Genomic DNA, 20707 nt, shown 5'->3' with positions numbered 1-20707 from the left:
CCAGGCCCGAGGCATAGTGACTTTCAAATATCTGGGTGGCAAGCCACTTACTGCAGCAGCCGGCGCGGAAAAGGAGGCCCGCTTACGCAGTGTTCAGTCTCAGTCGCAAAGATTGTCCCCGTCTGCGGAAGCACGTCGGACTTGGCTCGATCAAAATGGTGGAAGCACATGTGTGTTTCGTTTGGTTCTATGAGGGCCATCGGGGCTCTCGGCCCTGTTTGCCGGTTTGACCGCGGTTCGCCGAATCCGGCGAACTGGGCGTCCTCGGGCATGATATGGGAGTTTGTCGAGCAAGCAAAACCAGATTGTTGACGCGTAGCATTGTGATTGGATGCACCACCGGTGATGAAGAATACATGCAAAGATTCGAGTGGATGGGAGATGTTTCCAGAGACCATGGCATCGGAGAAGTTGTCCCCCGCCGTCCCGAGTATCTGAATGTCTTTTTAAGCGTAAAAGTCTGTGGGTACCGAGAGTAGATCGATGGAGACGATCAAAAATTAAAAAGAAAAAAGATGAAAATTCTCAATTTCCCATGGTTCGGGGAAAGAGGGAATAGGATTGCCGCACGCGCGCCGACAAGACGCGAGACGGCTGTAAGCGCGCCTAAGGGGCTGTGGCGCTGTGATAATTGCCGGCAGACGGCCACGCATCAAGGCAGCCTGCTGGCACGTTCTGACGAGTTCCGTCGTCGCAGCAAGTTTCTGATTTGGATCTTGAGGCTCTGTTGCTAAGCGAACATGGCGCATTTCTCCGAGGTATGAGGAGTTGTCCGGTAGAAAGCTTGGCCTCCGGACGAGAAGGATGCACACACACCGGGAGCTCGGTGTCCAGCTGTGTCATTCGATGTGTCTTTGGATGAAGTTGGGATGTCCAGCACAGGTGTTGAGTTGAAGGGACTGGCGGCGGCAGACATGGGCATCTGGCGCACCGTAGCACTACGGCTGCGCACAAAACCCCTGAGTGCAGATGAGGGAGGCACGGAGAAGCGACGACGCAGCGCAGTAGAGCGTCTGAACGCCACATCACAGACTGCGGAAAATGGCATCAAACTCGGGCGACAGCATCATCATCGGCCCCAAGCCAACAAAAGCATGCGGTAAGAGCGGGGTGACATTGCGGACATGGTCAAGCACTGACTCGGGCGTGCCACAGTCAACTGCAGGCGGCAGAAGGTGTGCCATTCGCCGCCTTTTCAAAACGACCGGCACCATGTTGACAGCGGGAGCAGATGAAATGCCAAGTCGAACCCGGCTCGACGGTATGCAAACGATGCAGCACACAAAAAATTGCATGCCACTTTCGCCCTCGCAGCAACGGTCTGTCCAGGATGCTAGGAGTAGTAGTAACCCACGCGCTAACATGGCCCAGCTGCCGTCATCAGGGAACCCATCAACTTGCGTTCCGTAAATGACAGACGACTGTCCTCCAACGACCCGGGTTCCGTTCTGGGCCGTCTGGAGACGATTGAAGCGTTGCTGGGCATACGCCAGCCATCCAAGGTGCCCGCTTTATCTCCTAGCAGCTCTGTCGATCCGGGACCGTCGACCATCCCCGAAGTTGACGGCTTTGACGAACCGGAACTCAGCGGTCTCCAGCCTGCCGTTTTCCGTTTGAAAAAGACGGTTCGACAGCCCCAGAACGACAAGGTCTGGGTACCCGCCGTCGTAAAGCAGCTGTGGACCTCGTGAGTAACCCAAGCCGTCTTGGGGCTAGGCTGGACCCTTCCTTACCCACCGCATAGGTTCAACGAAAACGTCCCTGGTCTGCACTTTCTCTCCAAAAAGCAGGATCTGTCGTCACCTACTCCGCTTCTCTTGGCTTCTGTGCTTTACGTCTCTGCCCTCCATCACCCATCTGCCGACGTGGCGTGCCTGGCTCCAGACTACTACATCCTGACTTGCAGTGCCATTGCTGATCTTTCACTGCCTTCTGCCGGCATCACCGAGCCTAGCGATGACCCGCTGAGTGGAGAACAACGGGCTTTCCAAGATGTGCTCGGCTTGATCCTTGCCGGACTGGTCTGTGAAGCCTTTATCAAAGAGACTGGAATTTGGATTTCGGTCGGTTACCGTTTGCTGCTTGATCACTGCCCGGCCCAGATTGATGATAGGTCGCGGGAATGGCTGGGTCTCTTCCGGGGCCTCCAGATCATCGATCTGGAACACGCGTCACTCAACATGTCGTTTCCCATCTTGCCCCGAAAGGCACCGCTGGACTCGCTTCTCCAGTTGCAAAGCTCAGGGGGCGACCCGTATGATCACCTGTCACAGATGATGCACATAGGACTCAGTCGCTTCACCGGTCGTGGCATCCCCACCATCTGGTCATTCTTGTTCAAGAATCAGTCCGAGGCTGCCGCTCAGTCCTCCTCGCCCTTTACCGAGAATGATCTCGGGGTCATCAGACACTGGGCTCGGCAGCTTGATGACTGGCTCATGCGCTACAGCGGCGTCAACCGTACGGCCCGGCCCCGTCTCGTTCCTCGTAGACCTCTGAAACTAACCAGAATGAGTAGGGCCGTCGGCCATTGAGAACCCAGATCTGGCCATGTTCCGGCAGTATGTGCTCCAGCGCCTGTTTGTCCTTTCCATTTATCATCCGGCCCGAGGCTTCAACATGTTTGCGCGCAACGTAGCCTTTGGCGAGCGCCAGGAGCTGCTCCTCTCGGCCCGCGCCGCCATGCGCCTGCACAACAACGATCACGGCATCTGGTCCAACTGGGACCTCGCCCTGATCACCTGGGCAGCGTTGCTGGTGTTGCAAGGTCTCGAAGACGGTGCAGGCGAGTCCGAAGACTTGCATCTCATCCAATGCCACTTGGTAACGCTGAGGACCACGAGCCAGCCTCCGCCGAGTCTCCGACACCAGCTGGCAGCTCGCCTTGAGAGCGACTTGCAACGGCTGCGGAGTCCAGCCACCAGCCCTTCCAGCACCCACAACCCAGTGGCAGCAGCGGAGCTGCAGCAGCAGCAGCAACAAGCACTCGACCCTCAAGCATGGAACCTCTTTTCTCAAGATAGCATCCGCCTCGACTCGCTGTCCTGGCAGTTCCTACCGAAGCAAGGCTTTTACGCCAACCAAGTCGCGCCAACAGGCGTCGAGGGTCCGGGTGGAGTCCAGCAGTCTCCCCGGGCTCCGGCAGCTCAGCAGCAGCCGATTGACCCGACCGGAGCTGTGCCTACCATGGGGAGCGCGCAGCCGCACCCGAGCGTTACTTCTGCTGCGGTAGCGGCGGCGGCGGCGGGAGGTGGCCCCGTTGTTCCTGAGCAGTGGCCGCCAGCGCTGATGCGTCTTTTCGGTACGAATGACTTTGAGATGGACACGGAGCACGCAGACGTGGGCATGGCCGAGCGCATGTAGACGGGCCGGACCGCTCGCTCGCATGGCCGACGCAGATTTCAAAGCAGGTCGTGAAGGCTGCGGGTTTGCTCGCGCTACAACCTGGCCAGCTTGTTGGTCACCGACATCTCGTCTCTCGGCCTTCGTCGTCGTACATCGACATGATCTTGACATCATCATCCATCCCAAACCCCTGTTCCAAATAAACCTGGGCCCCTCACATCAACCTTGTCGCCAAACTCCTAGCACAACATTCACACACAAAAATCACGGCGTTTTCCCGGTGCATTATACCCTTCTTCGACCTTTGAGCGATTCGGTTCAGCTCCTGCTTCAAGCGCGCGAGAGATACCTCTTTGTTTCCTTGTCTCTTCTGCTCTTTTCTTCTGACCCCCGTTCACTTCTGGACGTGGACACTGTTGTTTGTTTTACGTCGGTCGCGTTGTTTCAGCGCAGCCTTATCATTGTCGAGCGTGCGTCTGTCTTGACTGATATTTTGGTTTAGCTTTGTATGTACCGTATAGATGGACATATGCACCCGTACACAATAGTTGATAGCCCGAGTGTACATACACTGGCGCAGGTGTTCTTCAGCCGCTGCCTTACATGTTGTACCATGATATGGACATTATTGACGTATACTGCCATCAACTGACAGCGACGGCAACCCTGCACCAGCGGTTTGCCATGTACTCACAGAACAAGATAAAGACAGCCGTCCCAAATCGACAGATGATCTTTTCTAGAAACACGTAGTAGGCTCAAAACCAAACAGGAAATGACATTTGCCCATCCAGTCAGTTGTGTGAGTTGTTGTTATTGTTCCAGAAGACCAAAATGCACACATATTACACACATAGTAGCTTACGTGCATGTCTCGCCCATTCATCCCCCTTGCTTTTCCCCCCCTGGCTCATCTTGTTTCAAACACCACCCCTTGCACCACCATCTGCCCACTTCCACCCATCGTGAATTCCACTCCTTGCATGCCCATATACGCCTTCCCAAAAGAGCACGATGTATTGTACACCTAGAATGGACACTGAAAATATCAAAAATCCTCCATCCGGTCCACCAAGATTTGGCGCCATCGGGTCAGCCCCTCGCCAATTCAAAAATGAGGCCCAATCCGTGATGGAAAACTGCATGCTCCTTCCTCCCTTCCCATGCTTCTCCAGCGCCGGCACGAGGCGAATTCTACTTGCTCCTGGCGTCAGTCGTCCAAGGGCTATCCGAGAATCAAGGACAACTGCTCCCAAAAGGAACTCCAGTGGTCCGTCCACATAGTCGACGCTCCAAAAAGTCGGAGCTAGAGGATAGGCGGGCGGCCCCCCCCCCCCCCCCCCCAAATCACCTCCAAGCTGCATCCACGTGGCGTCCGCAAAGGCGGCTGTTGGAGGAGTGCAAGTCGTCTTACAAACCAATCCCGCAAGTATCTTGCCAAAGAGGTTGAACGAGTTGCGCACTGTCGACGACCCTGCGTGACAGCGTTGTCAAGAACCAGAGAATATCTTCCACCAGCGCAAGACGCCGGCGTGTGTGTGGTGAGTAGGTTGCCCCGGTTCGAGCTACACATGTAGGTGGCCGTGGGATGGGCTCTTTGCGAGGTTGCGACGTGGTTGGGCATGTAGGTGTGTGTCCAATTTTTGATTTCCCGTTTACTCTGATACCAGAGAGAGCGAGAGACAAACTAGAGCAGGGTGGTAGGTGAGCAGCATCAACTGCAGTCACATCCTTCACCACGTCAACATCTGATTCCTCTGGCAAATGTGATAGCGGGAATAACCTCACCACTCCCCATTTCACATGCAAAAGAAAAGAGCGGCACGAGACGGTTGGCTTGAAGATATGAATGAGAAGCGGGGAAGAAGCTTCACAGGCACCATCTTACACGAGTCTCTTCAACATGTGGTGGAGGGCGTGCGTGGATAATGTGGATGAAGAGGATAATGTATTGCGATAAATGTTCACTCAGTTGACGCGGTTCCTACAAAGCGACGAAAAGTTTTGGGTGGACCAGGATGCATCTTGAGGTCACGAGTGTTTGGTATCGCCTGGGGCGATTTGAATTAGGTAGACAAGGCAGTCGATCGAGTCGGTGGCCGTTTCGATTGGAATTCTGTGTCGGCGATAATAGGATTGCAAGAGCGAAGAGAGTCCTCGGAACGGCCCAATACATGCAACGATAGAACGAACACCAAGGTCTTTCGAGGAGTGTCAGGCTGAGACTTGAATGGTTCATGTCAGGCATTGATTGCCCAAAGCCAAGGTCAGAGAGGAAAGATATCAAGAGCCGTTCCTGCAACCGTTGAGGGAGGGGCTTCGGAAAAGCAACAAATCATTAAGCCAGCAGCGGCGCACTTCAGCCACCTTTATCCAAGGCAGATCGCGCCATTTCGCAGATTATCCTCTGACGAATCACGCCAGAAGAAAGAAAAGCAGGCGGCTGGTATCGCAACGCAGCATGGCGCGGACGGTCGGAGAATTTATTTTGTTGAGTGACAACAACAGCGCGTCGTTGCGTTGTGCGGTGAGACGCAGCCTAACCGTCCATAGGAAAAATAACCAGATTGTTCCTGGGTGCGCCTCGGGTGCGACAGACAGGCAAGACCCAGACGTGCTGGTAGGAGTGCCCAAGAGTGGTGCATCGCGCGGGGTACACGACATGGAGTAGCCAAAGTGCGCGCATGTGGATGCAGGGGTACCTGGCAAATGTGGCTGCATCAGCTCAGCTTGCTGCTGCTGCTGCGACTTGGCGGGGCGGTGGACTTGACGACGGGACGACAGCATAGTCGGCGACGACCGAGGGACATGGCGATTTGATTGATTTTTGTGTTGCTCCAGCCGCCAACCGCGGCATTGTAGCATGCGCGCTCGAATGGATTCGCCGAATGTATGATTGTACAGCGCGGGACGTGGGACGGTAGTTAGGATTCGTCGACGAGCATACCGTCGGTAGGGCCGCGCGCAAGAGCTCTCTGGACCTGTACAACCGTTTCTTTTGCACCCGGCTAAATTTTTTCTGAGCAGTCGCATATGCACGCTATACGAAGAGACGCATCCAGGCAGGTGGGCAGCAACCGGTAGCTAGCAGAGGCGGCTCAGCAAGCGCAGTCGTCGGTCGCAGCTTAGGCCCTTTTCTGCAAAGGGTAAACAAATGGGAAAGTGGGGTCCCCTTCCTTCCCATACCGTTCGCTCGCAATTGCCCAGGGTCCAGGACAGGGACCAGGTCTCATGGGCGTCGAAATTCATGGCTCTAATTTTTATTTTGGTCGCTTGACTTTCCTTCGGTCCTCCGCGTAGCTTTGAACTTTTCGTGCCATTTGCGCGGGCCCTTGGCAGACGTGCTTCCCGCGTTGACGGTTGTTGCGGCACGCAACGTCGTTGCTGCGCGCGTTTTGGGTGCAATGGTTGTGTCAGAGGGAAGTATGTAGTCGCCCTGGAGCATTCGTGTCAGTGGTGCACTGGTGACGATGAGGAATGGAGCCATGTACCTGAATGTGTTCCAGAACGGCGTCCTCCCTCCAGGTCTCGGGTAGTGCATCGCGCCACAAGTCGAGAAATTCTGCTGTTGGGCGCGGAGCTTTGTAATGTGAATTCATCGCAGCGAGCAGGTTTCTACCCACCCATGGAATGCACTTGTTTCGATCAATGACGGCCCCTGAGCGTGTCAGTTTGCATCGCGAGGCAAACATTTGGATAACTCACAGTCTCCATCTGGAATTTGGTCATCAGGCAACAGGTGCTGGACAATGGCGGTGACTAGTGCAGGCCAGAGGCCCTCTTCCTCCTTTAGGGTCTTTGCTAGATCTCCCGTCTTGAATTGCGCAGTCAGATCGATTCCTTCTGCAACGGTTGTGGTGAACATGGTTCTCCAATACATCCACAGAGCCGGCAGGGTGGGCTGGACAGGCTGATTTTCATGTTCAAAAGCGCAGATTTTGGTCCACGCGTGCTCGCACTGTTCGTCCGAAAATGGGATATCAGCAAAGAGCTGCTTTCGACTCTGCTGAAGAGAATCTCCGCTGAAGCCTGCAACTGTGTCGCCGTCCCAGCGCTCGCAATTCCAAATCCTAGTAATTGCGTCTTGGAGCACGGGAACGGCAGAGTCAGTGATGGGTTGGACTTCGAGTACGGCTCCGCACTTTGCTATGGCGGAAATGCCCGGGACGGGAATATCATTTGGGGTGGCAGGAGAGATGACGGGCTGGGTCAGTAAGACGGAGTTTGAGGTGTGGACCTGGCGGAGCTGATATGTCTCGGTAGGAGTGCAAAGGACTGCATAGTTTTGCTTCTGCTGCACCAATGGATTGGAGGTTTTTGGTGCGGGTTTTGATTTGATGTGGAGGCTACGTCATTAGCAGGAGCACGCAGCGTGTTCAGTGAAGACTCACAGCGGCGGGTTTGGTGAAGATAGAAGTTTTAGCAGATTATCGGGAAGCTCCAGCAGTTGAAAGTTTTGCTGGCTTTGGGCCAAGGCAAATGACACGCCGGGCAGTTCCTGGGTCGACATTTTACCAGGGTGGCGATGGAAGGTTGAGGTGCTGCTGGAGAGACGAGATGTTGAAGAATGGTACCGTATGTGTAGACGCGGGGCAGTTTTGGCGGAGGACGCGCGCGTGTTTCGTGCCCGGTTGAGACGAGGGGAGGCCGGGATCAAGCCACACGCTAGGGCAAGGAGGCCAGCTTGGGGGATCCACGCCCGCTAAACACGGCGGGTGACAGCGATTGACAGCACAGCAGAGAGTGGGCCAAAGGGACCAAGGGATAATGGTTAGTTACCAACACCAAAAGCTAGCCAGAAAAAAAAAAACATGTCAGTAAATGTTTCGCAACATGCGGGTGTTGTGGTTGCGCATCCGCTACTGCACTGCACTGCAGGCACCTGGGGTGTCCTGGTGGTGGCCTGCGCAGGGGAATCCCGACCGTCGTGTCCCCAGCCACTCCTCTTCCGCTCTCCACCAACTGATCCAACCATAACAACGTAAACACCACCGCCGCCGCTTCATGGCCCCAGAGCTTCCAGCCTCCTCCCCTTCTCTCCACTACAACACCGACACTGATCCCGAGTCGGGCTGAACAACTCACCAATTGGCCATCATGGTCGTCATCAGCCAACCACCGCCCAATCTTCACTTCGACCACCGAGACCTCTTCTACACCACCGACGACCTCCTCTCAAATGCTCCCTTCTTCGTCTTCTACGGCCCTCCGCCAAACGCCACCCTTCCCTCCCAAGCCTCGCGCCTTCAAATACACATCTTCACCCCCGCCGGCCTGCAAGCATATCCGCGCTTGACAATATCTCCCGATTCCCACTTTTACACTGCCGTCAAGTGCCTGCCCCGTGAAGACCAGGCCGACGAGGTTGTGCGCGCCCTTGCCTACAGCATTTACAAGTACTTTCATGAGCTGCCCCAGGTCGTGAGATCATCATGGGAGTCCCAGTTCAACACAATCGGCAAGCTGCCTTCTGCCCCCGAGCTCTTCAGCGGCGCCCACGCCGCAATTCTGGCCAGCCGCATGCTCAAGGTCGAAAACACTCCAGAGGTTGTTCGCGACATCAAGCTCGCACACACTGAGCAGTCCGTGTCATGGCAGGACGTCGACGTGGTCCTACCACCAGGCTCCGTGCGCGACGTCGACGATCGCTTGCGCGAATCTCTACTGGCTGAGGAGGCCACCGAAGACGATGTCATAAAGGCACGATACGCCAAATACGCAGACCTCATAAAGCCTTTCGGCCAGCCTGCTTTTCTACCAACGTCGCGATTACGGCGTGCTCCGTCAAGGCCTTCTGGTTTGAGCCGCTCCAACACATTTTCAAAACAGCAAAAAGAAAGCCTGCGTCGTGAATTAATAGAATTTGTCGATACCGAGGAGAGCTACGTTGGAAAGCTCTGGGACCTTCTCCACAGCGTCGCCGAAGATTTCCGACAAAAAGCGCGCAGCAAGAGCCCAGAAAGCTCCAGTCCAACCGAGGAAGCCCTCCAAGGACTTTTCCCTCCGAGCCTCGACGACATTCTCGCCAAAAACACAGCATTCCTCGACGATATTCGCAAGGTGATAGAAGGATCCGAAAACGACGCCATCCAAGATATTGAATCAACCGCAACAGATGCCTGCGCAAATTCAAAAGATGGAGACGAAGAAGACGTTACCGGAGCCGTGCAGTTTGCCAAGTGCCTTGTGGACTGGTTTCCAAAATTCTCAGACTGCTACACGGAATACATTCAAGCGCACGCCGAATTTGGCCAGTACCTGCGAATATTCCTCCGAGAAACCGAATCCAGCTTCTCCAAGCGGGTGCAAGAAAAGGGTGAGCAAAGACTCATGTCGATGCTCATCGAGCCAGTTCAGCGACTTCCACGATACAGTCTCTTCATCGACAATCTTGTCAAGCAATTGCCTGTGAGGCACCCTGCTCTCCGGCCGCTCCTCAAGGCCCGCGACATCATCTCGGAGATTTGTTCGCGCGACTCGCCCTCCGGCCAAATCTCCAAGGTCATTGAGCGATTGCGGCATTTGATCCCCTTGTGGCCTCAGACTTTCAACCCTGAAGGCCGTCTCATCACGGCCATGGATGTGGTAGAGCTGCCGCCACCATACAAGAGCGACCCCAACGCCCGCGGTGCAATCCATGGCATCCTTCTCCTCTTCTCTGATGCGCTGGTTCTTCTGGGCAAGTCGGGACACAAGACCATGTCTGCTCGTGGCCTCCTTGCAGAAATCGACAACCCTAGTGTTCCCCTGGATGAAACACCCCAGATCGCCACTCAGCTGATATTCCTGAAGCCCATGAAACTCAGCAATGTTTGGTTTACAGAAGTCAACGGTGGCACAATGTTGCAAATGCACCACTCGGACAGTGCACAAGGTGGAGACTCGACTCAGCACGCACCAAAGACCCGCAACTCCATCAACGCTTCCTCCCTCTGTATGTTCCTGTTGACGGGATCGTACGAGGGAAAAGCTTCTAGATGGCTGGAAGAGACGGCAAAGGCGCGGGTAGAATACCGCTTCCCAGAGGCTGAGCGTGAGAGTACCAAGTGGGAAGCACGAAGTCAGACGGGTGACATTAATGTTTTTTCTGCCATCTTTGAGGAGAGTCATCTGGAAGTGCATCAAGGCAGGAAAGAGCCTGCACGCGTCAGGGTCGTCCTCGATCCGCCAAAGGGCCCAAAATCCATCAAGCCTGGCGACCAGGGTGTCGAGGTAGTTGCTTCGGTGACGCCTGCTAGCGGTGGAATGTACTACCTGGAGCTCGAGGGCTTGAACGCCTTTGCCTCGCGTGATAGAATTCTCGCTGAAGAGGTTTTGACCTTGTTGACGAAGAAAGGTGAGTCTCGATCGTAAGGTAATTCTCTTTTCAGTCGCTAATGGCAGCAGTGGGCATTTATATGCAAATGCGCAACCAGATTCGCAACCCAGACTTAACCGGAGTATTTTTGCAGCGCAACCAGCAGATTTTGAACTCTCTCAAAGTCCGTACCCAAGCTCAGGAAGAAGAATCACCAGCCCTCGAACGGACAGGCTCCGGACGTGGATCTCCCGTCAAAATGCTGTCCAGCCTGTTTGGGGGCAGCATGAGAGACTATGGCAGCTCCCGCAGGCTGCACAGACCGACTCCCAGCCTTGGAGAAATTCCTCGTCTTCCCCCGGCACCACCCAGTCCTCACAGATCCACAAGTCGACCATCCTCCAGAGATGATGCGACAACCAGCAAGACGTCGCTCGCTCTGCCGGACCTCGCAAATGACCCGCTTTTCAAGCTCGAAGACACACTTGCAGCATACGTTCTTGCTTTGCACGCCCGAAAAGGCAACGTCGTTGGAAGGACTATTCGGAACAGAGCGAATGCCGACGAACTTGCTGTAAACGAACTTTACAACTCTCTTCTCGAGGACCCCAGAAACATTGACATCGCTGCCCAACAGCCTGTTGATGTGCTCTTCAAGTCGTTTGAGAAGTTTCTGCACGTTGCCTGGAGGGAAAGAGTTGGGCTTGTAGTTCCAGTCGAGGTACTGCGCTCTCTACAGTCGCAACCTGACCTCTACCCTGGCGACTTCGAAGAACACTTTAAGAACGTTTTGAACAACTTGCCAGCCCAGAATCAGCGCGCTTTGCGAGCCTGCCTCAAGCTTCTTGCCGACCTCCTTGAGGGCACCGGAAACGATGGAGATCGTGGAATCATCACTGCGGCTTTTGCCGAGGTCCTGGTACCCGAGGGCAATGCACACGACTTTATCACTCTGCTGGATCGCTTCATCGAGGACGTTGATGGTCTTTTTGGCAGACCAATGTCAAGCGGCAGTGAGCAGGCGAGCCAAGGTTCCACCAACTCGAGGTACAGTAGCAAGATTGCGGGGTCTTTGAATTCCAATACGTCTTTGAAGAAGCGCTTTGGGTTTGGAAACTACCTACACAGGGAGAACAGCAAGTCAGATCTCGAGTCCAAAGTCAGCCATGTGTGGCGCACATTGAGCAAATCGAACCGCAACGCAGATGGACAGCCATCCAGCATGTCCAAGGCAACTCCTTTGGTCCGGTCTCACTCGACGGACCAAGACACTCGAATGTCTCCTAAACGCCCCGGCTCTCGCGATCGCCCAACTGTTCTTGGGGCTTTCGCTTTCGCCGACGAGTCATCGGGCCGTCCACTTGCAACCATTGGCGAGACTCGCGAAAGCCCAAAGAAGAAGCGACGTAGCTCGTTGTCTGATCTCCTTGATCTCCAGCAGTCGCAGGAGTCGAGTCCTTCTTGGTCACCCAGGGCCGCTCGAAAACCCAACCTGGAATCAGGTATTCCCTCGTCACCTTCACCAACTCGACGCACCGGCATTCCGACATCATCATCCTCTCGTCTCTCGATGCCCGCTGCTAAGCGCGACATGCCTCCTCCAGCTGCTAACAGCGCACTCCCTCGCCCTCGTACTCTACCAGGGCCCGAGACTGTGCTCAAACCTTCGGAGGCCAATGTGAAAAAGGAGGAAATCGTGCGTCAGCCATCAAAGATTCGCAGCAAGGCGATGTCTGAGAATATCCCGCCCGACAGCCCACGCCGCAAGCCAGACACTTCGGTCCACCGACTCTCTGGCATTCCTGGCTTGCACAAGCATTCAAACTCGGCAAGCTCTGTTCCATCCGCCTTGTCTGAGCGTCCTGGGATTGTCAACCGGCCGAGGACTGCTGGCAATCCAACGGCCACAGGCGATGATGCAGCGAAGCCCAACGGAATCAACGCTCCCGTTACATTCAGCCCCACAAAGAAGCTCCGCATGCAAAGTCCGCAAAAGCTGCGCGAGCGTCTGCAAAAGGAGCAGAATGCAATCAAGGACACTGAGAAGGAGCTTCAGGCCGAACTTTCGCAGATTGGCCAAGAGCTATCTGGTCTCTCGCTCGCCTCGAGCAGGACAGTCAACAGCTCGAGTCCTCTCCGTCCATCGGTGACACGCACTCAGACCGAGAGCAGCACCGCGCGCCTGCGCCCAGCACCGCTCAAGACGTCCAAGTCGGTCGACGACACAACGGCTGCCAACGCCACCACTACTGCCCAACTTACCGCACGAATTGCAGCGCTCGAATCCAAAACCTCAACTCTGCTCTCTTCGCTTAGCGACCGCAACGCCGGCCTCGCCGACGACATCACCTCGTCTCTCACAGTTTCCGAATCGCGCTTCCGCGGCCTCGACGACCTGTACCGCAAGGCCGGCGCCGAGAACGAGGCGCTCTACTCGCAGTTCAACGAGGAGCTATCGCGCGTCCTGAAGGCCGTCAAGAGCGGCAAGCCGGGCGAGGATGTCGACGCGTTGCGCCGCAAGGTCACAGAGGCTGTCGGCGAGAGCGAGAGGTTGAGGAAGGAGAATTGGCGCTTGAAGCGCGAAGTTGTTGGCTTGAGGGCGCAGCTCAAGGACGGCTGAGCTTCACAGTCAATATTCGACCTTTTTTCTTTTCTTGTACGATGGCGGGGCGGTTTGCTTTTAGGCGCACGTGGTGGGTGGGCTTTTTGGCATGTCTTAGTAGCGCGTCGTTTTGTCTCTTTTTTTCCACTTTTGCCTTTTCCATCATCTCTTTTGGGCCATTGCCTTGCCCCTTCTCCTTATATCCAACCTCCCTCTCCTTTTCTCGTGTCGCCTTGTCTTGTTTCGAGAGCTCTTCTTCCCTTCCCTTCCCTTCCCTTCCCTTACCTCTCCTTTTCTCTCTCTCTCTCTCTCCCTTGGTCCCGGCAAAAGTTCATGCGTGCGTTTCTCCTGTAATTTACACTTTCTCCTTCTCCCTCTCCTTTCCGCTTTCATCGACGGGTATCCGATGGTATGGCAATGGGACGGAGCGAGGGTACGAGCATGGCAGCCACGCGAAACGGCGTGGGTATACGACGACTGGAATGACGGATGCGGATGCGGATGCGGATGCGACGCAATGATGCCACAGCTAGGAAGTTATGCGATGCGGTCATGTATGCTGCTATGCGATTCACTCCGATTCGATGCGATGCGATGCTGCTGCGCTGCTTTTGCTTTGATGCTTGCTTGAGATATGCTAGATACACAATGGCAATGGACGACGAATGAGCAACGAGAATGTTTCACTTGTCAGGTGATTGATATGGAATAAGACGAGAGTGAGTGGATGAGTCGTGCTTCGTGTGTCTGACCAAGGCCTTCAAACTACATATTCTTTCCACCGACACGTCATGTACGCTTAGTAGAGAGCACCGGTGGTAAGACTGTGTGTGGCTCTCAAATTCCTTAGTCCCCCCACCATCACTCAGCGAATCCAACACGCAAGAAATCTACTTCGCCTGCTTAGGAAAAATCCCATCCCATTCTGGGTAATTTCGTAAAAAGCAAATCATTGTCCAAACCTTCCACCCGTCGATGGCAATAATTGAGTGTGGAATGCATTTTTTTCCGTCTTTGCTTGTTTGGTTGGTAGGCGACTCCCAAGTATTTGGGCTACTGCAAGATAGCAGTTCGAGTCCTGAGCCAACGGCACAACTCAAGATTTTGGAGAGGGCCATGTAGGGCATAGACTGTGTTTTGATCTTGTTTTCTTTTACATTGTTACTACTACTACATTGTTTGTGTGGTCCATGCGTGCGATACAAGATCTTTTTTGCTTGCCCCTGCCAGCGTATGCACCCCGATCTAGGTAGGTAGTAGCCAACATGCACATGCTACTTTCTCGCTCTTTGCTCGGCCACAAGGGCCGCCACCAGCAGTACTCCAATTGTGCACGAAACCCACACTCCCTTCTTGACCCCGGAATTCCATTTCGATCCTCAGGCTTAGTGTCCGTGGCCGTCATCCTCCTCGCCCCTGACCTCGGGATCCAGCTGGATGAGAGTGTCGATACGCATCACAGCGATACAGGCCTCGACCGCACTCTTGAGCTGGCGCACCTTGCTCATGCTGGGCTCCAGGACGCCGGCCTTGATTTGGTCGACCAGCTTGCCACGCGACAGGTCGAGACCGTAGTTCTTGTAGTCCTTGCGCTTCGCCGCATCCTTTTCGGCGGCAGAAGCGTGTGCGCCTTCGTCAGCCGTTGCCCGTTGCGCCACAGCGTGGCGGCTGCGCAGCTGCGCGACGAGCTCCGTGCTGTCCTTGGCCGCGTTGACAGCCAGCGTGGTGGGAATGGTGAGGAGAGACTGGGCGAAAGCGCCGATGGCAAGTTGCTCGCGCGAGCCCTTTGAGATGTTAGCTTGACCAAACCATGGGATAGGAGGATACGTACGACAGAGGTTGCCCATTCCTCGAGGTAAATGTGAAGGGCCGCCTCAACGGCACCACCACCCGGGACGATGCTGCCGCTCTCCAGAGTCCGCTTGACAGCCATGAGCGAGTCGTGCAGCGAGCGCTCCATCTCGTCGAGCGAGAACTCGTTGGGTCCACGCAGAACGACCGAGGCGGATGAGTGGACCTTGGTTCCCTTGACCAGGATGCACTCGTCGTCCGAGATGCGCTCCTGGACGACCTCCTCTGCAAAACCGAGCAGCGAGGGCTCAAACTTCTCGTCGCCGTTGAGGTCAGAGAGCGAAGAGACGAGAGTGGCACCCGTAGCCTTTGCTATCCGGCGAAGGTCCTCCTTCTTACACCTCCTGACGGCCATAGCACCCTTCTCAATGAATTGCTTGAGGCACAGGTCGTCAATGCCCTTGGTAGTGAGCACGACGTTGGCGCCCGCCTTCAGGATCATCTCGACGCGCTCCAGCACCATACCAGACTCACGCTCGCGAATCTTCTCCAGCTGCTCCGGGTCGTCAATGGTGATGTGGACGCCGAGCTTCATGCGCTCCTTTTGCAGGTTAATGTCCAAGCAGGCAATCTTTGCATCGGTAACTCGTGTCCTCATGGCCTGGCTAGCGACGGTGCAGTTGAGCGCGTAGCCCTTGACCAGCATCGACTCGGTGGCGCTCTTGCCGTGGGCCTTGAGAATGTTGACCGCCTTGACGGGGTACTTGGACTCCCCCTTTCCGCTTGTCGACTTTACGGCTTGCATAGCATCCACAGCAATGTTTGCGAAAAAGTCTGAATCCGAACCAATAATCTTGGACGACATGCTCGTCTTCGCAATGTTGACCAACGACTCGCGACCCAGGTTTTCCACCTTCATGGCAATGTTCTCGTTCATGTACTTCACTGCCTCCCTCAGCGCCAGCCTGTATCCGGTGATGATGGTCGTGGGGTGGATGCGATTCTTCATGAGGTCGTTGGCTCTCCTAAGCAGTTCGGCGGCGATCAAAACCACGGACGTGGTACCGTCGCCAACTTCGCGATCTTGTTGCTTTGCCAGGTCCACAAGGATCCTGCCAGCGGGATGTTGGATGTCGAGGAGGGAAAGGATGGTTGCGCCGTCGTTCGTGACCGTCACCTCACCAATGTCGTCCACCATCATCTTGTCGAGGCCGGAGGGACCGAACGAAGACTTGACGACGCTGGCGATGGCTTGCGTTGCGTAGACATTTTGGTCGCGGATGTCCTGACCACTGATCTTCTGACCTCCGAGGACTGCAGACTGTTAGGCCGGCGAAGACAATGTGGGACGCGTAGGGGGCAGCAACATGGCCAGAGCAAGTTTGCCAGCGGAGCTGTTGACAGCCACTAGGGAGTGAAGCAGGGGGCGCATCTGAGCTTAAGGGGGGTGCGGTCGAGGAACAACTTACAGAGGGTACCGGCGTTGCGCGGCTGCTCGAACAAGCTGGCCATTTTGACAGAGTGGGTGTAGGGGGTGAGTTGCGGAGGTGTTGACGCGCTCTGATGTAGCGGAGGGCAATAACCAGCACAGAGCGGAAGCTGGAGGGAAATTCGTCACCGCCTTCCCTTTCGGTCGCAACGCGATTAGCCCGCGTCGGCCAATGTTTTCAACCCCACCAAAACCCTTGGGCTTGCGCAACCTGACTCACCACCCTTTTTCCGCCCACGCCTCCTCCCGTGCTTGCGGCCGCTGCAGCTCCTTCGTCTGCCTCGTCACTCTCGAATCAGTCTTTCTACACGCCAAAAGACCGCCCAATTCCTCTCAAATACCCCGCCATGGCCGAGCCGCAGCAGGTCCAGGACATTCCTGAGCGCAAGAAGGAGAACAAGAAGAAGGAGCCCAAGGAGCCCAAGCAAAAGAAGGATAAGCCCGCTCAGAAGCCCGCGGCCAAGAAGAAGATTGAGGGCGCTGCTCTCATCGGTATCGATGTCCGCAAAGAGGACGACTTGGGCGAGTGGTACCAGCAGGTCTTGACCAAGGGCGGCATGCTTGCCTACTACGATGTCGCCGGCTGCTATATTCTCAAGCCCTCGTCCTTCGCCATCTGGGAGACCATCCAGAACTGGTTCAACACGCGTATCAAGTCCATTGGTGTCAGGAACTGCTACTTCCCCATCTTCATCTCGCAAGACAACCTGCAGAGGGAGAAGGAGCACATTGAGGGTTTCGCGGCTGAGGTCGCGTGGGTCACAAAGGGGTGAGTCAATTGCAAGCTTCTGGTGATCTTGGGCTAAACATATCCAGAGGCAAGAGTGATCTCGAGAAGCCCGTTGCCGTCCGCCCGACTTCGGAAACGGCCATGTACCCGTACTTTGCGAACGAGATTCGCAGCCACCGCGACCTTCCCCTCAAGCTCAACCAGTGGAACAGCGTCGTCAGATGGGAGTTCAAGCACCCCATGCCCTTCATCCGTTCGAGAGAATTCTTGTGGCAAGAGGGTCACACTGCGCACTTGACCCTGGAACAAGCCGGCGAGGAGGTGCTCCAGATTCTGGACTGGTACCGTGGCATTTACGAGGAGCTGCTCGCTGTCCCGGTCGTAAAGGGTGTCAAGACCGACAACGAGAAGTTCCCCGGTGCAGAGTACACCACCACCGTCGAGGGCTACATTCCGGCCACCGGCCGCGGTATCCAGGGAGGAACTAGCCACTGCCTTGGACAGCACTTCTCAAAGATGTTTGACATTACCGTTGAGGATCCCACTCCGCTCAAGGAGGGCGAGCAAAAGAAGCCCCCGATCCACGTCTGGCAAAACTCCTGGGGCTTGACGACTCGCTCCATTGGTGTCATGGTCTTGACGCACTCGGACAACAAGGGTCTGGTCATCCCCCCGCGCGTCGCCGAAATCCAGGCCGTCATTGTTCCCGTCGGTATCACCGCCAAGACGAGCGAAGAAGATCGTGAGAAGCTGTACAGCAAGGTCAAGGAGATTGCCTCGACGCTCCGCTCTGCCGACGTCCGCGTTGAAACCGACCTCCGCGAGGGCTACTCTCCCGGCTGGAAGTTCAACGACTGGGAGCTCAAGGGCGTTCCCCTCCGCATCGAGTTTGGTCCCAAGGACGCTGCTGCCGAGAAGGTCACCGTCTCTCGTCGCGACCAGGAGGGCAAGCCCCAGATTGCCATTGCCGATCTGGGCAAGGAGATTCCTGCTCTGCTTGAAACCATCCAGAGCGACCTCTTTGCCAAGGCTCAGGGTGCGTTCAGCAACGCCCGCAAGGTCATTCTCGACTGGAACGACTTTGTTCCCCACCTTGACAACAAGGGTGTCTGCGTCATTCCCCACTGTCTCGACGGCCCTTGCGAGGACGAGATCAAGGACCTGTCTGCGAAGAAGCACCAAGAGGCCACCGGCGTCGCTCAGGACGCGCGCGCCCCGTCCATGGGTGCCAAGTCGCTCTGCATTCCCTACGAGCAGCCCAAGGAGGGTCTCGTCGAGGGCGAGACCAAGTGCATCAACCCCAACTGCCAGCGCAAGGCCAAGAAGTTTGTCATGTTTGGCCGCAGCTACTAAGCCGGTGGTGGTGTTGTGGATTAACGTCTGGTGGTGAGGGAGGCGAGGAGTACGGGGTGGTTTGTCGGATTCGGATGACATGAGCCACGGCGTCATCCCAGGGTGTGTGGGTTTTCGGGGCTTCTGGCACCAAATCTTTGTTAAGTTACGTTTTCCCGGCATTTTGGGCATGATGAGAGCGAGAGGAACTCGGGGGCCACGTTGCTAGAAAAGCGGTACGAATTTCAAAAAAAGTATTTCCGAGTCACAGTCGTTTCGACTGGATCCTCTTGCCCCTTGTGAGAGTCAGATTCACGTTCATCTGGCACATTCTCCGTTTCTCTCGGTTCAAGGTGTTTGAAGACCAGACCTTGGTAAATTTGGACGAACTTTCAACGTACTACTACCTATGCTGGTGCAAAACCGACCTATCGATGACCGACATCCGAGACGAGGACACAGACGCTTTGGAATTCCTTCTTCATCTTCTTCTCAAACCCTTTCAAAACCATTCTTTACCTCCAATACTCATTGACGCCCCTATCCTTCTTCCACTTCATGAACCAGCACGCAAACGGAAACACCAACGTATTCACAACCGCCCACGTGATGAGCACGGCGAAGTTGACGCCAATCTGGCTGTGCAGGTCGAACAGGATCTGCTTGGCCGCCTGCACCACGTGGTGCAGCGGCCACGCGTAGCCCCAGCGGTAGAAGCCCGGCTCGATGTCGACGTCGTAAAAGGCCGTCGACACGTTGGTGATGACCCAGAAGATGAGCCAGAGGCCGACCCATGGCGCGCTGGTTTGGGAAGAGGAGGAGGTTAGCTTGGTGGGTAAGGTGGTGGTGGGATGAAGATATGAGGGGGGAAAGATGATGAGGGGGAGGGGACAGTCCTTACCCAACAATCATGGCGACGTTTTCGCAGGCGAGCCCCAGCGCCATCATGGCGAAGAAGTTGAGGGCCCAGTAGACGAGGAACGAGTTTGCGCCGTAGGCGGGGCTGTTGCCGAAGGCGAGCGAGGTGCTGTAGGTCGAGGAGACGCGCTGGGCGCCGCCGCTGCCGCTGAAGTTGATGCCGTAGGCGAGGCTGATGCTGCTGTAGGCGAGGCTCAGGAAGACGTAGGCGGTGGTGGTGGAGAGCCAGCGCCACACAATGTAGTGCGGCGGCTTGAGGACGGGCAGGTGCGGCGCCGGCCGCGTCATGTATTTGGCGTGGATGGGCAGGTAGAAGCTGAAGCTGAAGAAGGAGAGGATGACGAGGTAGATGAGCCCGATGCTGACGGCCGGGATGCCGACGAGCGGGTTGAACGGGCGGAGGTCGTAGGTTGAGTAGCTGATTCCTGGGTTGAGGAGTTGTGGCGCGTCGCGCAGGTGGGAGAGGATGGTGGTGTTGTTGCTGGCGGCGTTGAGTGCTTGTTGTGACCATTGCTTGCCTGCTCGTCCGAGTCCGGCGAAGAGATAGTCCGCCATGATTGGGAGGATGAAGCTGTTGATGTTGGTCTCGTCTCGGCTGCCCACGTAGGTAAATTGACAGGCGCCCGCTGGATCAAACGTCCCGTTGCCCTTCTCCAGCGCCGAAAAGAGCAGTGCACTTGCGTTGGGGTTGATCGTCACGGCTCCCCATGCCTCCCAGTCGTAAACAGCTTGCCTTACTGCGACGGGGTCGTTGTCGTAAGCGTCCCCGGCGATGGTCGTGAAGCCCAGCGTCTTTCCTTTCGCGTGGTACTCTTCGGCGAGCGCGACCAAAGCGGGCCCTACGAACGGCTTATGGCCGCTACTGTTGTACGGCGGCGCGCCGTCCATGTCCACGATGTAGATGGTCAGCGTGCCGAGGTTCTCGGGCAAGTTCGAAAAGACGCCCCAATCTGTCATGTCAGGGGGTACCTCTTATTTTAGGGGCTCACTTACAGATTGAGAGAACAGATAGAATGAAGAGCATCAAAATGATGGTCGTGTACACCCATAAACGCACCGTCTTGCGTCTGACGTCGCTCAGACTTGGATCCCAAAAACCCACCACGGGTGGATGTGGCTTCTCAGGATTGTTCGGAGGAGGCGGCGGTGGTGCTCGCTCTATGCGTCCATAATACTCATCTTTCCCACCCCTTATCCGTCCCC

The 20707-nt window shown here is 55.8% G+C and overlaps 6 protein-coding genes across 6 annotated transcripts; 3 read left to right on the top strand and 3 right to left on the bottom strand.

Annotated features, from left to right (window-relative positions):
- The first annotated feature begins 962 nt into the window (after nucleotides 1-962).
- BKA78DRAFT_136616 (uncharacterized protein) lies at nucleotides 963-3551 on the top strand. Its single transcript, XM_066882687.1, has 5 exons — nucleotides 963-1099; nucleotides 1156-1319; nucleotides 1372-1687; nucleotides 1745-2460; nucleotides 2519-3551. Exons 2-5 carry the CDS (start codon nucleotides 1232-1234, stop codon nucleotides 3361-3363), a joined length of 1965 nt encoding a protein of 654 aa, XP_066744418.1. The 5' UTR covers nucleotides 963-1099; nucleotides 1156-1231; the 3' UTR covers nucleotides 3364-3551.
- Nucleotides 3552-6488: 2937 nt separating this feature from the next.
- BKA78DRAFT_136567 (sister chromatid cohesion protein Dcc1) lies at nucleotides 6489-7946 on the bottom strand. Its single transcript, XM_066882686.1, has 4 exons — nucleotides 7737-7946; nucleotides 7051-7691; nucleotides 6837-7003; nucleotides 6489-6781 (listed from the first exon to the last, which is right to left on the bottom strand). The coding sequence occupies exons 1-4, from the start codon at nucleotides 7853-7855 to the stop codon at nucleotides 6599-6601; spliced, it is 1110 nt and encodes a 369-aa protein (XP_066744417.1). The 5' UTR covers nucleotides 7856-7946; the 3' UTR covers nucleotides 6489-6598.
- Nucleotides 7947-8377: 431 nt separating this feature from the next.
- Nucleotides 8378-13523, top strand: BKA78DRAFT_379813 (uncharacterized protein). The gene is made up of 2 exons (XM_066892955.1): nucleotides 8378-10681; nucleotides 10732-13523. Exons 1-2 carry the CDS (start codon nucleotides 8443-8445, stop codon nucleotides 13260-13262), a joined length of 4770 nt encoding a protein of 1589 aa, XP_066744416.1. The 5' UTR covers nucleotides 8378-8442; the 3' UTR covers nucleotides 13263-13523.
- A 1106-nt stretch (nucleotides 13524-14629) lies between these two features.
- BKA78DRAFT_331516 (T-complex protein 1 subunit alpha) lies at nucleotides 14630-16873 on the bottom strand (the record flags this gene model as incomplete). The annotated part of the gene is made up of 4 exons (XM_066889884.1): nucleotides 14630-15028; nucleotides 15076-16349; nucleotides 16505-16539; nucleotides 16866-16873. 4 exons carry the CDS (start codon nucleotides 16871-16873, stop codon nucleotides 14630-14632), a joined length of 1716 nt encoding a protein of 571 aa, XP_066744415.1.
- On the top strand, nucleotides 16734-18970 carry BKA78DRAFT_267207 (uncharacterized protein). Its single transcript, XM_066885479.1, has 2 exons — nucleotides 16734-17293; nucleotides 17341-18970. Exons 1-2 carry the CDS (start codon nucleotides 16872-16874, stop codon nucleotides 18605-18607), a joined length of 1689 nt encoding a protein of 562 aa, XP_066744414.1. The 5' UTR covers nucleotides 16734-16871; the 3' UTR covers nucleotides 18608-18970.
- On the bottom strand, nucleotides 18956-20692 carry BKA78DRAFT_314496 (uncharacterized protein). Its single transcript, XM_066888476.1, has 3 exons — nucleotides 20498-20692; nucleotides 19488-20454; nucleotides 18956-19387 (listed from the first exon to the last, which is right to left on the bottom strand). Exons 1-3 carry the CDS (start codon nucleotides 20526-20528, stop codon nucleotides 19102-19104), a joined length of 1284 nt encoding a protein of 427 aa, XP_066744413.1. The 5' UTR covers nucleotides 20529-20692; the 3' UTR covers nucleotides 18956-19101.
- Between the last annotated feature and the right edge of the window lie 15 nt (nucleotides 20693-20707).

This window comes from Phyllosticta capitalensis (assembly GCF_038381095.1).
Source record: "Phyllosticta capitalensis strain CBS 128856 chromosome Unknown BKA78scaffold_5, whole genome shotgun sequence".
In the NCBI taxonomy this organism is placed as follows: Eukaryota; Fungi; Ascomycota; class Dothideomycetes; order Botryosphaeriales; family Phyllostictaceae; genus Phyllosticta; species Phyllosticta capitalensis.
The sequence above is the reverse complement of the archived record's forward strand: the minus strand, read 5'-3'. Positions and strand labels throughout refer to the sequence as shown.